The sequence below is a fragment of the Podarcis tiliguerta genome (assembly GCF_965153285.1).
Source record: "Podarcis tiliguerta genome assembly, chromosome: 14".
Classification (NCBI taxonomy): Eukaryota; Metazoa; Chordata; class Lepidosauria; order Squamata; family Lacertidae; genus Podarcis; species Podarcis tiliguerta.
The window spans coordinates 37,237,580-37,252,982 of record NC_139547.1 but is presented as its reverse complement, the minus strand read 5'-3'; the positions used below and the strand labels follow the sequence as shown (position 1 = coordinate 37,252,982).

The 15,403-nt window shown below is 45.8% G+C and overlaps 1 protein-coding gene across 2 annotated transcripts in view; it reads right to left on the bottom strand.

Annotated features, from left to right (window-relative positions):
• NTN3 (netrin 3) overlaps positions 1-15,403 on the bottom strand; it is a 113,893-nt gene that overhangs the window by 25,251 nt on the left and 73,239 nt on the right. For both annotated transcript variants that reach the window (XM_083412442.1, XM_083412441.1), the window contains 2 exons: positions 6,135-6,284; positions 3,824-3,877 (listed from right to left, as the gene is read on the bottom strand). In XM_083412442.1, coding sequence (XP_083268568.1) covers positions 3,824-3,877; positions 6,135-6,284 — 204 coding nt within the window. The remainder of the gene's footprint in view (positions 1-3,823; positions 3,878-6,134; positions 6,285-15,403) is intronic.

Below are 15,403 nucleotides of genomic sequence, written 5' to 3'. Positions count from 1 at the left end.
TAATTATTTTCTCTAAATATGAATATGAATCAGCAGCATATGGAAATCTTGCAGAGCCAAGTTTACGAACAGACTTTTAAAGGATTATGTCTTTGGCTGGATTTTTTTTAAAAAAAAAAAATATGGATTTTATTGTCAACACTTGTATTCTGGTTTGTCAGATACTGCAAATGCTTGGTAAATAAATAAACAGTTCCCAGTTCGAGCCTGAGGAAAAGGAGCACGGAAGTGGAAACTGTTCAGCCTTAATATCTAGGTGATCTCAGGCCTCAAAGAAAGGGCCCAAATATGATGATGAAACTCAGCATCAAAGAGGCTCCCCCAAGTCACCTAGAGAAATTCCACCTCCATCTTTGGGAAATGAGTATCACACTCTCGGGATTCTGTTCATATTAGATGTTTTGGCACTAATTCAGCACAGCAGAGGCAAGGCAATGTTCTTGGGGGGGTTGGCCTAGATGACCAGCCTTAGGGTCCCTTTCAACTCTACAGTTCTATGATTCAACTCTGCTGCTTCCTCCAAGGACCTCAAGATGGTATATACATAGTTGTCCTCCTGCCCACTTTTTTCTCACATCAACCCTGTGAGGTTGGTCAGGCTAAAACTGAGTGACTGGCCCAAATCTACCCAATGATTTTCATGGCTGAGTGGGGATTTGACCCCTGTTCTCCCAGATCGTAGCCCAACAATCTAACCTCTGCACCTCTGATATCAACAATCTTATTAAGTACACTGCTTAGTTTTGTGATTAAGTGCTCTCTATACCTTTCTAAGTGGGATGCGGGTGGCGCTGTGGGTTAAACCACAGAGCCTAGGACTTGCTGATCAGAAGGTCGGCAGTTCGAATCCCCACGACGGGGTGAGCTCCCGTTGCTCGGTCCCTGCTTCTGCCAACCCAGCAGTTCGAAAGCATGTCAAAGTGCAAGTAGATAAATAGGTACCACTCCGGCAGGAAGGTAAACGGCATTTCCGTGCACTGCTCTGGTTTTGCCAGAAGCAGCTTAGTCATGCTAGCCACATGACCCGGAAGCTGTACACCAGCTCCCTCGGCCAATAAAGCAAGATGAGTGCCGCAACCCCAGAGTCGGCCACGACTGGACCTAATGGTCAGGGGTCCCTTTACCTTTTTTATACCTTTCTAAAAATAAACAAATGACAACACACATACACACACCTTCCCAGCACAGAGTGAGGGTGCAACCCAGTTACTTGCGAGTAAGCCCCATTGGATCCAATAGGTCTTACTTCTGCATAGACATGGTTAGGAATGCAGTGTTAACTCAGCTACTGCATATCTCAGGAGAGTGGGCACTCAGTGCCTTTTCTGAAAGCAACCTTGCTTAAAATTTCTTCAAGAAGCAGCTCCCCACCCCCGCCTTGGTTTTCCTGTCCCAAGTACCCAGGTTCTCCCAGGGTGGACCCGGAATATGGCTCTTCAAAGTGTATTCTGGGAAGCAGCAACATACTCTGCACATATTTGAACTAGAAACAGGCGTTTATAAAAAGAAAACCACAGATAATTCTATGGACCACTTAAGCAGACTTCCTCTGCTGAAAAGTAAAAATAAAGAGCCGAGGTTTTTCATCAAGTTCCTTTTATATTTTTCCAACTAAAACTTTTCATAAGAGCCCTCAATATATTTTAAACAAAATCTGAATCTTTCCTTCCCAAATGTATCTTGGAATGAAGAAACTCGGTCCACACCTCCACCCCCTTTCCTGAAGTGTCCCTTCTTTGATGTGCCTAATTAAGAGGCCTAACAGCCAAAAAGTGGCGGGGGAAGGAGAGAGGAGTTTCGTTTCGGAGGAAAGTAGGGAGTTGCCATGATTTTATTCCCCATATTTTATTCCATCAGGGCATAGGACATGCAATGCAAATGGGGGGGAATGTAGTCAATTACATATCATTTGCAGACTGAAAGCAACCACAACCGGATCGATTTCCTTTCTGGACATAGGATGAATACACAGACATTAGCAATTTCTGCCCCCGTGGCCATTTTCATTGGAATTCTCTGACATTTCTGTTCAGGGGTGACGACGAACTCCCTTCCTTTGTATCAAGCTGGGAGGGGCAGGCAGGAAGAGCAGAAGAGAATGGCAAAGGGAAAGTTTTCGCAAGCGATTCAGCAAGAAGTCCACGTAATGGGGCAAAGCGAAAGAACTTTCCCACTGAATTCCTAGCACAAAAGAGCAATTGTGCTAAAGGGTTGGAGAGAAGGGGTGGAGGATAAGGAGAGATTGCCAAACGCAAGTGGTGGTTTTGGTTTGTTTGGCTGTTGTTGTTGTTCTAGGTAGGATGCGGGGCTGTACATGTGCCCACATTGGACAAATGGGGCATGAGCAGGTGGCCTAATTCAGAAGGACTGCAGGTCTTTTAGACCTCTGCAACCCTGCTTCTCACCGCGTCTCACCCACCACCTTGTTCCAGCTGCACCCTCCACCTGCAGTTTCTACGCACAGGTCTGATTACATGTCCAAAGTCCCAGACAAAGAGGCCCCCATGGCGCATCATTCTGCTCTGTGGCTGGGGAGTGGGGGTGGGGGAGATGTCTGATTCAGTTCACATGTGAAAGCCAATCGACCTAATTCACACTTTCTGAAAACAATATGCAAACTGAAACATAGCTATCCTATGAAATTCACACTTCTCTGAAATTTTTGCACTGCAGTTCTCCGTTCGATTAATGGGCACAAAAATGCACATAGTAAGGTAAAGCACGCCTTAATAATAATCATAATAATGATTGCCTTAGTGAAAATAGCATAGAAAAATGCATGCGGTGTTTTCGTAAATGTATAGTTTGCAGCAATCTGCCTGATAGAAGCCGAACAGCATAAAATTTAACTTGGAAACTTTGAGGCACAGAACAGAGAAACAAGGATCCAGCCATTCCTAGTAGCAGCAGAATTTTGAGACAGAAATATTTTCCCACAGGTAACTAATGTGACAGCCAAGAACAAAGAAGAGGAATCTCTTGTGCCTGGGAAGAAGAAATGGGGATGATGGACAACACTTGATCCCCAGAAATGCAGCAGGAGGCAGTGGATTTAGAACCACATTTGCACCTACAGCCTGCAATTTAGCTGGTGGAAACCTGGTCACTTTTGCCCTCGAGCAAACTCTGAGGCTAGGAGCAGCTTTGGCATCAAAATTCCAGCTGACAACCTGAGAAAGGGACACAGAGCCTGTGGCTCTCCAGATACATTTGGTCTCCAACTCCCTTTAGCCCCAGCCAGCCTGACCGACACAGGAAGTGGCCCTATGCTGAGTCTGACCATTGTTCCATCTAGTGCAATAGTGTCTAAAAATGCAATAAATACATAGTTTACATGGAGGCGGTGATGGAAAGATACAAAGGGAGCAAAGGAACAGATGAAGTGAAAGGCTGCAGTTGCACGGAAGATCATCTGCCTTGCATGCAGAAGGTCCCAGGCTCAATCCCCAGCATCTCCAGCTGGGGATGGGAATGTACCGTCTGAAATCTGGGAGAGCTGCTGCCAGTCAGTGTAGGCAATGCTGAGCTAGATGGACCAATGTGTCTGACTCCATATAAAGCAGGTAGCTTTCTACGTTCCATAACTGAAAGCTATAGGAAGTTTTGGACACACATTTGGAGAGAGAAAACGATGGAAGAGCTCTGAGTGCATCAATTCCACTTCAGAAACAAATCCAGTTTGTTCAAGTCTCCGAAATCTGGGCAGACATTCATGCAAGCATTTTTTTTTTTTGAAGCATCCCCTAAAGTTAGGCAAAAATAAAAAGTTTACAAAGCCAGGGCAGTCTTCCCATTTTTGCGTTTCAACAGAATAAACACTCACCTGCTGGTTCTTCTGTGCTAGTGACCACAGAGGTGGGGTTGATGGCAGGAATCTCTGGAAAAGAAAAGGTGAAATTTCTTAGTTGGCTTGAGCATTGTGTGTGCTCGCCTGGCCACCGTCCCTTCCCACTTCCAGCAGACAGGTTTGAGAACTACATCTGCAGAATCTAGAGGAGTGTGGCTCTTGAAGGATAGCTGTGTTTCAGTTTGCAAATTTGCACATTAGCTGTGAGCTGATCCAAATTTCTCCTGTATCGTTAGGAACCGCACAGTCCCCGAGGCAGGCTCCAGACCTCAGGATGAAGGGATCCCATGCAAAGGAAATGTCGAGGAGAATGCTGAAAACAAAAACAAGTCCAAAGGCAGATGATGATACAGCCACCACCTTGTTGAAGCTAAGCAGATGTAGGTCTGGTCAGTTCTGAGATAGAAGGCTGTCTGAGGACCGTTTTTTGCTTTGTTGCTACTGTGGGTAAGGGGTGGGAGTTTCTTTTTGTGGATGCTTGTGGGTAGCAATTTAGGCCCCTCAGACTGAGAGTCTGGGTGGTTTGGAGGGTGGGAGTGAACAGAGTGAGAGTCTGTTGGCATAGAGTGGGGGCCTCTCTGCCTCTCACACAAAGAGCACCCCACTCTAGTGGACTCCCGTAAATGAAAAATGGGTCAGATACGGTTGTTAAGATCACTGGTTGTTTAGCTGTTTCTATATGTTTGAATGTTTCATTTGTTTTTCCTACGTATTTGGTTCAATTCGAAATATTAATTTTTGTTGCTGCAGTGTTGCTTGTTTACCTTACGATGGAGTTGTTTATTGGACGTGTTTATATGATTTCGTAATTTTAGTAGATTGCTTTTCACTGTTTATTTTTATTACTTTGTTCCTTGCTTGGGGATTGGAAACATTCATTGCAGAGCGGGCATTAAATATAAATTATAATAAAATAAATGTATGCCACCTTGAGTTCCATGATAGAAGAAAGGTGGGCTATAAACATCTGAAATAAATAGCTCTAAAATGTCACTTTTTGGTTGAATGCTTATCTTCAGTAACAAACTGTCAGTCTCTATTACATTCTTCTGGGATTCATTGGCTCCCAATTAGCTAACAGGCTACGTTCAAGTTGCTGGTACAGTGGTACCTTGGAAGTCGAACAGAATCCGTTCTGGAAGTCCGTTTGACTTCCAAAATGTTCAAAAACCAAACTGCTTCTGATTGGCTACAGGAAACCGTGGAAGCCTCATCAGACGTTCAGCTTCCAAAAATAGTTCGCAAATCAGAACAGTCACTTTCAGGTTTGCGGCGTTCGGGAAACAAAACGTTCAAAAACTAAGCTGTTCGAAAACCAAGATACGACTGTATTGGTGTACACAGTGATATAGAGCTTGGGACTTGGCTACCTAAAAGATCACCTCATCCCTTACATACCCAACCAATCACTTCATTCTGCAGGAGAGGTCATCCTGCAGAATCTACCCTATCAGAAGGCTCATGCCACACAATGTTGGAATCAGGGTTTAAGCCAGGGGTCAGCAAACTTTTTCAGCAGGGGGCCAGTCCACTGTCCCTCAGACCTTGTGGGGGGCCAGCTATATTTTGAAGGGGGGAAAATGAACAAATTCCTATGCCCCACAAATAACCCAGAGATGCATTTTAAATAAAAGGACACATTCTACTCATGTAAAAACATGCTGATTCCCAGACCGTCCGTGGGCCGGATTGAGAAGGCGATTGGGCCGGATCCGGCCCCCGGGCCTTAGTTTGCCTACCCATGCTTTAAGCGTTGCAACACCTGCCTTCTCCTGCTTCCTCCCATTACACAGACACTTTCTATTGTTTTTTCAACACCTGCTAAAGTCTTTCCTTCAACAAGCCTTCTAAAAACTTTATCCCAGTTGGTATCTGTCTTGGATTTTAACAGATTTTATATATGCCCTGTTGCTTTAAACCATATAATAGGCAACCAGTTCAACTGTTTTATAGATGTAACTTTTTTTATATACATGCTATTACATTGTAAATCACATTGGCATAACTGATGGAATGTGATTCATAAACGAAATAAATAATGGCGATGCTAATTATCATCCTTTTAATGTGTGTGTTTTTTTAATGCTCTTAAAATGTTTTTAACTTTTACATTTTATTTTCACTTTCTTTTTAATTGCTTTGTTTTATCACCAATGCGTTTGATGCCATGTGTGGGATAGGCATCCAATTGATTAATTTGTCATCATCGTCCGAGTTGCAGAAGCTGTCATTGCAATCAGAGAAGCCCATGACAACAAAGCATGAGAAGTTGGGTGGCGGTACTCACTGATACATGGTGCCACTGGTGACCGACTCTGTTGGTAACCTTTGGCACAGCGGTTGCAGGTCAACCCGGTCACACCGTCTTTGCACGGGCATTGTCCAGTGGTCTGGTTGCAAGTTTTTCCAGCTGCGCCAACAGGGTGGCAGTCGCAGGCTAAAAAGGCGGGGGAGGAGTGGAGGAGAGCAGAGAGAAAGCGGAGAAAAGGTTAAAAGTTGCAAGTTGCAAACACACAAATACATTTCATAATACGACATGCCAGGGGAAGCAGAACTATGCATGGACAAAATGGCAATTCAAAACACATGTAACAATGAGCAAAAACTCTTCCAGATTCTCCAGACCTAGCTCAAACTGCCGTGGCACAACAGGGCAGTTATATGCTACAGGGCAAGAGTTATGATCCCAGCCCATCAGGGATCTCACATAACACCACATAGCCGATCATCTGAGGACAGACACAGCCTATTCCAATTGATAACAGGGCTTCCTGAATAAACAATCCTGAATAAGCAATCCCTGAAAAAAATCGCTAAAAGGAGACGTATCTTTCAAATTGTTTGCAAAATCATTCCCCCTCCTCACTTTCAGCTCAGTCCTGAACATGAATACAATGCAAGGGCTAAATATCTGTTTGTGGATCAAATGCAAAATACTAAATTATTACCACGGCACTGAATAGACTGCAGAACCAAATGGGAGACAATAGCTTTTTGTAATAAAGGAAGCTTCTCTAATCCTGCAAAATACAGTTAGATTTATTAGCAAGCTCCAACTCTGTTACCCTCTTTCTCCAAAAGCTTTCTCTTCTCTCTCTCTCTCTCTTTTCCTATATAATTGCACTATCACACATACCGTAATTTGGCTTAATACTCAACTCATCCCCCAAGGAGTTCTGCAAACTTGTGTTTTTGTGACCCAGTTTTAGTCACACACAGTAATTTGCAACATTTGCATTTACCAGAGTTTAATGCTGCATTTTATGGATGCCTTTAATAATGAAGTGTTGAGTATATTAACGTCATAAAGTTTTGTTTCTGTCTTTTCTGAACACAGTTTAATGTGGGAGCTCAGAATTCTTTAAGAAGGATCCTTCGCCCAGGAATAGCCAACATGGCACTCTCCAGAAGTGCTCAGGCTAGAACTCCCATCATCTCTGACCATGGGCGTAGCTAGGAGTTTTGTTGAGGGGGCAGAACCGACGTGATTGGTCAATCAGTATTACTATTGTTTTACTTGATCTAGGGCAGGGGTAGGCAAGGTTTACCGGCCATGGGCTGGATCACTCCCACAGAGATCGTCCGTGGGCCGGACTGGAGCAGCACGATGCCGGGAAATCATGTCTGCGCATGTCCACAGCACCGGAAATCACTTCTGCGCATGCCCAGATGCCGAAAATCATGCCTGCACGGAAGTGATTTTCAGCGTTTGGACATGCACAGACACAATTTCTGGTATCTGCGCATGTGCAGAATCATTTCTGGCGCCACTCGGCGAGTCCCCGCGCTACACCATGCTGGTTTAGCACAGCGCACGGGGAACTCACAGAGAGGTTGGCTCGTGGGCCAGTAAAACAGTCTTTGTGGGCTGCATCCGGCCCATGGGCCGCACGTTGCCGACCCCTGATCTAGGGGGAAGCAGCTGCCCTAGCCCCCCTGGCTATGCCCATTGGCCATGTTTGGCTGGGGCTGGAGGTCAACACCAACTGGAGTGCTTCAAGCTGCAGAAGTCTGCATAGACTAAGCTGAGATAGATGGACAGGCTCATATATTTATGACAAAGGCGGAGCCATAGTATAAGGCTTGGGTTTGGAGAAGGGAGGTTGGCCAAGGAGGAACAAATGGTCCTTCTTGAAAGCTTAGAAGTTCCAGCTTGGGTACTAATCATGCCCTGTGGACATAACCTCTAGTTGTTTATGAGATAGCTGTCCTATTTCAGTCCTTTTGCCTTGGGGGAGGGAGGCAGAGACAACTTTTTAACTTCTAAGCATTCAAGAGCATCAGCAAAACTTGGTAGCAAGCCATAAACAAACTTCACTCAAAGCACCCAAGTCAGACTTAATGGGTAATCCAAACCCGAGTTCTGCCGGGATGAGCAGAGTTTGCAAAAGGCAGATCTCCAGCTGAGCCTGCGCTAAACCAGCTTATGTCACTCATCCCAGTTCATCTGCAGCTGGCTGAACTGAGGCCACAGTAAGTCCCCCCAAAGGAGAACATGGTGAGGTCTGGGGGAGACTGGCCCCTATTCTAAACTCCTTGCATCTCAGATAGGTGACCAGCAATCCAGTGAAACTTACACTGGCACTAAGCTATGCTATGCTAACATCATTCCTATTGTCTTCAGTGGGTCTTCCGGTCTGCTCAGGCTATTTCTTGTATCTGTTAAACTTCACTGTCGCTTGTGAGTCTCTTGCAGAAGCTGGCCCTTAAGGAATCACCCAACTATAGACCAACACGCAGCTGTTCCTTGGGAATGTAAATCTGCCATAATGGGACAATACAAACCATGGGAAACTCTTCTTCCTTTCTCTTCCCCTTTCAGTTGCAAACCAGCCTTGATGTTTGGGTCCCCCACTCCCCTTCCCTTGCTCGTTTTCAAAAAGCTTGACAAGTCCTGCAGGAGGATTGCATGCAGCCTATCTGTGATATGTTTTCAGTTACACAATTTACATCTGACTCTGCGCTCTTTGAAAGCAGGGGAATAATGGATAATACATGGCAAAGAGTAAACTGATGAATAACAAACAGGAGCAGGAGGTTGGGGGGGGGGGTTGAGGAGGGAGGGAAGAAGAACAGCCACCCTCTGAGTTGAAACACTCAAGGGCACATAGAAGCCTGTTTGTGCAAATGAGGACTTCTGTGGGACTTGCAAGTGGGCTGGAGCAGGAGCCAGCGTGATGGTAACAGCACCAAGGAGCAAGCAGCTTCTCCTTATATGTTGCCACTTTGGGCAGCACTTATAGCAGCTGTGGTTGGTGCCCATCGAAACCTATGGGGTGGAAGGCAGGGAGCCCAACAGTGGGTGGCGCCAGAGCCAATGACAGGGGGAACCAATTAATACTAGACTTTGTGACCATCCTTTCTCCCTGCTGAGCTCTACAAGGGGCAGCACTGAGACTATGGGATGGGTTGTAGGTCAGGCAGGCAGGTGGGTGGGAGGGCTGGCTGATAGCACACTGGAGTTGGTGGGGCACTGCCTGTTTCACTATCACTGGGAAGTGAGGAGGTTGCTGCCATGGGGCAAGGGTGTGCAAAGATGAGGTCTGGCACAAGCACCCAGCAATCCCGGGCATCTGCCTGAGGCATATTGGGGGAACCCTGTGTCTTTTGCAGTGGGCACCATACACTTAAAGCTGCATTACACCACTTAAAACAGAGTGGTTTAACAGGGAACTCTGGAAATTGTTGCTCAGTTAGGAGAATAGGGATCACACCACCCTTAGCAAACTAGAGTTCCCAGGATTCATTGGGGAAACCCAAGGCTCTGTTTAGAGTTGTAGGATACTGCTTTAAATATATTGTTTATATAAGGCCTCGTGGGACGCGGGTGGCGCTGTGGGTTAAAGCCTCAGTGCCTAGGGCTTGCCGATTGAAAGGTCGGCGGTTCGAATCCCTGCGGCGGGGTGTGCTCCCGTTGTTCGGTCCCAGCGCCTGCCAACCTAGCAGTTCGAAAGCACCCCTGGGTGCAAGTAGATAAATAGGGACCGCTTACTAGCGGGAAGGTAAACGGCGTTTCCGTGTGCGGCTCTGGCTAGCCAGAGCAGCGATGTCACGCTGGCCACGTGACCCGGAAGTGTCTTCGGACAGCGCTGGCCCTCGGCCTCTTTGAGTGAGATGGGCGCCCAACCCTAGAGTCTGTCAAGACTGGCCCGTATGGGCAGGGGTACCTTTACCTTTACCTTTACCTTATATAAGGCCTCAGATGTCCTGCCTCTTCCCCCACTTAAAAAAACCCCCTATACAGTGGTACCTCAGGTTAAGTACTTAATTCGTTCCAGAGGTCCATTCTTAACCTGAAACTGTTCTTAACCTGAAGCACCACTTTAGCTAATGGGGCCTCCTGCTGCAGCCGCACTGCTGGAGCACGATTTCTGTTCCCATCCTGAAGCAAAGTTCTTAACCCGAGGTACTATTTCTGGGTTAGCAGAGTCTGTAACCTGAAGCGTATGTAACCTGAAGCGTATGTAACCCGAGGTACCACTGTATTATTCTTAGTTTATATTTATTCACACTCACACTTTGCCCTGCCTGAGCCTCAGCTCCTTGGGTTAAGCTCCTGGAGATCAGACTGTTTGAAACCAGCACTCACAGCTGCCTTCCAGCATTAAGCTCCGGGCACCCAGAAACAGCCAACTTTCCTTTCTGCCACCCCAGGGCTAAGTAAGCTGCATCAGGGGGACAGTCTGTCTCCTACGGAAACTGGAAGGAATTTCCACGCTGCTCTCAGCGGTCTGCCGATCATGAGCAAGTGACAGGGCAGAGTGGAAGGGAAACTGCGTTAAGGCTCATTAAAGGTAACGAATTGCAACCTTGAGAGAGACAGAGAGGGAGAGGGAGGTAATCCAGAAAGAACTACAGAGTGTAGCTTCCAGTGGGGATTCTTTAAATTTGGAAAAAACGTGTAGTGAAGGAGATCTGGTTTATGTCAGGGGGGGAAAGGGGCTAAATTTATTTACAATGCTTTGCTCATTTTTATTGTCAGAAAAGCAAACAGTGAGGGTGGTTTGCACAACCAAGTTGCTGGGGCCAATTAACCAATCTTGACGGTCCTTGGCCCGAAAGGAATCAAGAGCCTTGGCTTCTTCCCGCCATGAAAAATTGCGCATTAAATAAGATTCATGTTAACCATGTAACTGCAGATTAATAAAATGGAGAAATATTATTAAGACCACATTTATTACACTGCAATTGTGGTGGACATTTCTGTCAGCCCTGTAAATATATAATCTGCAGTTTGCAACCACCAGGGGCTCTTAAAGCGGAACGGTCAAAATTAGGTCAAAATGTGACGGAGGTATGTCCTCTGTCTGAGCCATTGATGGATGAACACACAGTGACCACTGGGCTCTGGGAAGGAGAGAGGAGCAGCAGGGGGTGAATGGAAGTGCAGGGTAGCTGTGGCCAAAGCCCAAAGATATGTGGCCATCATGATTTGAGCCTGCTCTACCCAAGAATTGGAACAAGACGGTAGGAAGACAATGGGGCAGAGTGGACAGTCAGGGGATACCATTTCTGAAAGCTAATGTGAAGGAAATAAGGATTTCAGCTGTTTTGTGTTGGTTCTTTGGTTGTGACATTAGGCTTGTAATTTTTTTCCCCTTTAAAGGCTCTAACATACAGGAAAGTCTAATGTGCACAAGAAGGTGAAGTGTTTAAGAAGGCATGTTTTGCTCAGGAAGTTTTGCTCAAAGGTTCATTCTAGAAACCTGGCAGTGAAGGGGAAATAGAAAAGTACCCAATACTGTGCCCTTCTCCTGACTGGTGAAAAAGTTGGAAGAGAGTATGTGAAAATATTGAATATGTTAAGCTAGAAACTAAGATAGGTGGTCAGAAGGTTGCAGAGTGGGAAACCTGACGAATTAGAAAAAGGGCTGAAACACTTAAGAGACCATTAAAACACACAGTGGTACCTCAGGTTATGTACTTAATTCGTTCCAGAGGTCCTGAAACTGTTCTTAACCTGAAGCACCACTTTAGCTAATGGGGCCTCCCACTGCCACCGCGCCGCTGCTGCGCGATTTCCGTTCTCATCCTGAAGCAAAGTTCTTAACCTGAGATACTATTTCTGGATTAGCGGAGTCTGTAACCTGAAGTGTATGTAACCTGAAGCGTACGTAACCCGAGGTACCACTGTAGTAGAAATCACAGTTGGGCACTTTAGGAGGAAGGCACCAGAAGAGGACCACGAAGGGACCACGACTCTAAAGTGAGGGATGTAAACTGATAAGTATTTGCACGATTAGGGAAGCAGTCTTGAAAAGGTAGAGCTGAATGGGTTTGTCTCTGTTTATTTATTTGTTCTTGTGGGTAACTACTCAAAGGACAAAATTACTTTGTTTCTAAAACAATTTTCTCAAACACTTCCTTACCAAAGCCTTAAGTAAAAGCATATTTTGTTTTGGAAAACTTTGGTCTGGGGCCTTGTTATTTACCCCACATGTAATTGTCATACTACTCTACCCAGTTTGGGGAGTGGGTTGGGTCAGTTAAAGTTCAGGCGCTTAAGGGGCTGCTTAGAGGAGGTGGGCAGAGAAACATAAAGCTATCCCCTTGGAGGTAATGGCTTGGCTTGGCTGGTTTTCTCACCAGACTTTCCTCTTGCAGTGTAGGGTACGGCTCATGATATGCGAGAATTTCTCCCAAGTAGAAAATGGGTGCATTGAGGACAAGGATTCTAGCTAGGGTGGCCACTCAGGAACCATCACTAAAAAAATGCATCATATCGTACAAACATTATTCTAGCCCGTATGCTATAGCATAACAGCCCTTGCGCCGGCAGTTTGAGAACACTGAATCTGAGTCTTTATCTTGGACCTGGATGAGCCATCCCTTCAAACAGAGTACACCTTCAAATAGATAAATGTCATTTGCAAAGTTGGATGCATGTCTGCTCTAATTCTAGCCCAGCTTGCCACGCCACTTGCTTCCTGATGCCAGGGATTCAATCCGGTCCTGTATACCTGAAGGAGCATCTCCACCCCCATCGTTCAGCCCGGACACTGAGATCCAGTGCCGAGGACCTTCTGGTGGTTCCCTCATTGCGAGAAGTGAGGTTACAGGGAACCAGGCAAAGGGCCTTCTTGGTAGTGGCACCCAACCTGTGGAACGCCCTTCCATTAGATGTCAAGGAAATAAGCAGCTATCCTATTTTTAAAAGACATCTGAAGGCAGACCTGTTTAGGGAAGTTTTTAATATTTAATGCTGTATTGTTTTTACCACTCAACTGGGAGCCACGCAGAGTGGCTAGGGAAACTCAGATGGGTGGGGTATAAATAATAAATTATTATTATATTATTATTATTATCTTGCACCTTTGGTATGCATAGCAGGTACATGTACTCATTCAACTATGGTGACATTATGCTAGGTCAGTCTGTCTACCTTGCCCAGTGCTGTCTACTTCTGAGTGTTAGCTGTTCTTCAGGTTCACGGACAGAGATCTCTTGCTTCCTTATTCTTTTAAGTGAGTGAAGGGACCTTCTCCTTTGGCCACAGGAGAAGGCGAGGCCAAAGACAGCAGGATGGGCTCCATCTCTCCCTGCTACTGGGATCCTTGCTATGCCCCAAAACGTGTTCAGGATCCCCCTGGAGAGTGAATAAAATGGCTAGCAGATTCACAGCCCTGAGTCCAGGGTACCGTTACTTTTGGCATCAGTTTTTGCTGGATGAAAGGAGGGAGAGAAGCAGCGAAGCGTGATGAGTGTTCCATCAGCAAGTCTTGGACAAGGGCCTGCTTAAAAGATGGGGGGAAAGTATCATGGTTTCCATCAGTGCAACAGTCAAACATGACTCCAATGCCAAACAAAAACACACATATGCGCACATCCCCCCCCCAAGAGATGTTATCGTTTCCCTAATTTTCACCAGATGGGATCCTGCCAATGCGCCATGTCCCAGCGCAACAGGCCCTCTCCAACTCAGCAAGAAGCAAGCACACAGCACCTAATGGGGAACAGATGCAATGGGCCTTATCAGATCCTAGCCAGGATTGGAAACGGACGTGTTTCTGATGAGGGTATTTGAGGGGCTCAGCTGTGATAACACATGGCAGCGGGTGGCGGAGTCCTCAGATGATGTTGAGCCTTCCCTCAGTCACAACATGCTTTGATGCTGGGAAGCTGCGCGTAACACTTCTCAGAGTGAGCTGGGCTGCACTCTTCCTCGTAGAGCAGCTTTAACAGGGTCACAAAACACCAAACCAAAAAACCCACCCTTCAGAGGTCCCAGCAGTCAGTCTGCATGATAACACCAACAAGGATGACAAGGTAACCACAAACCAGGAGTGGGCCATATCTGTCTGGGGCAGCACCCCAGTTCTAGGTGGGGCCACAGCCAGTGATGGGCAGAAGGACCAAAAGTGGTTGGAGACGCCCCTTTCCATCCTTCTGTCACTTCCTCCCCCCCCCACTCTGTTCTACCCCTTTTCTCCCTCCTTCTCAGTCTTTCTCCCTGCCCTATGGACTGCTGAGGGAGGTCCTTTCTCTCTCCCTGTCTCCCACTTCTTTAAATATTAATAATTTCCCAAAGGTCTATGGATGAGTTGACATTTCAGGTTGGTTTTATTGCTGGTGGTTTACCAAGTTTATCGCCAATTGTTTCCCCCTGCTGTTTAGTGCTGATCTTATCTGCTTTATCTGATAGTTTAAATTTTAAGACACCCCCCCCCATTTTAGCACTAGGTTTCCTAATCACTTTTATTTACTTTAAACAAATATCAGCAATCCGAACATTGAACTATACCAAATATAAACAGCGGGTAGAAACATGAGAAATATTCACCACGTGACTAGACTGCAATAGATCTAGATCTAAATCATAACAATGGCTTAAGGACCGGCAATTTGATACAAAACTTTCCCTCCCCCCCCCCTCTTATGCTTCAATCCTTATTGAACTCAGGTGGACTTACTTCTGAGTAGACCTGTATGGGGATTGCACTGTTAACCAGTGTTAGAAACTGATATATGAAAGCTAGGAGCTAAATGGCACCTTAAACCTAGGTTATTGGTGCAACAACAGAATGTCTAGGCACACTTTTTATAACAAGAATACAAAGCTGAAAATGAATGAACTGCAGTTAAAATATTATGTTCATTTTTCTCATGGTCTAGTCCTTAAGAGGATCTCTTCTCCAGTCTTCACAGAGTAGCTGGAAGTGGGGAGGCAGAAAAAGGTCCTCCTTTCCTTCCACTCTGCAGTTTTAATCTGAAATCTTAGGCGCAGTACTGTGCCTAGGGCTCAAAAACTGCTCATGCTAATGAAATGCCCTGTTGCAAAATGCGCCTAGAACAATGGGAGTTTCGGACATTGCTGTTTAACTGCAATAATTATTTGTAATACTTCTGCAATTTAGCATCCTTCCCCATCCATAGATGGAACCTTAAAATATGTGTTTGGGAAGAGCAGGGAGGAGCGATCAGATTTTAGCAGTTGTTTTATCTTGTGAGTCACCTTGCTAAGTGGTGGTTTTAAGTAGCTGAGTTAGACTGTTGGTTTAGTTTTATCATTCTGGGAAATCGGGCATGGCCCCACCAACCGCAGTGTGCCACCACTTG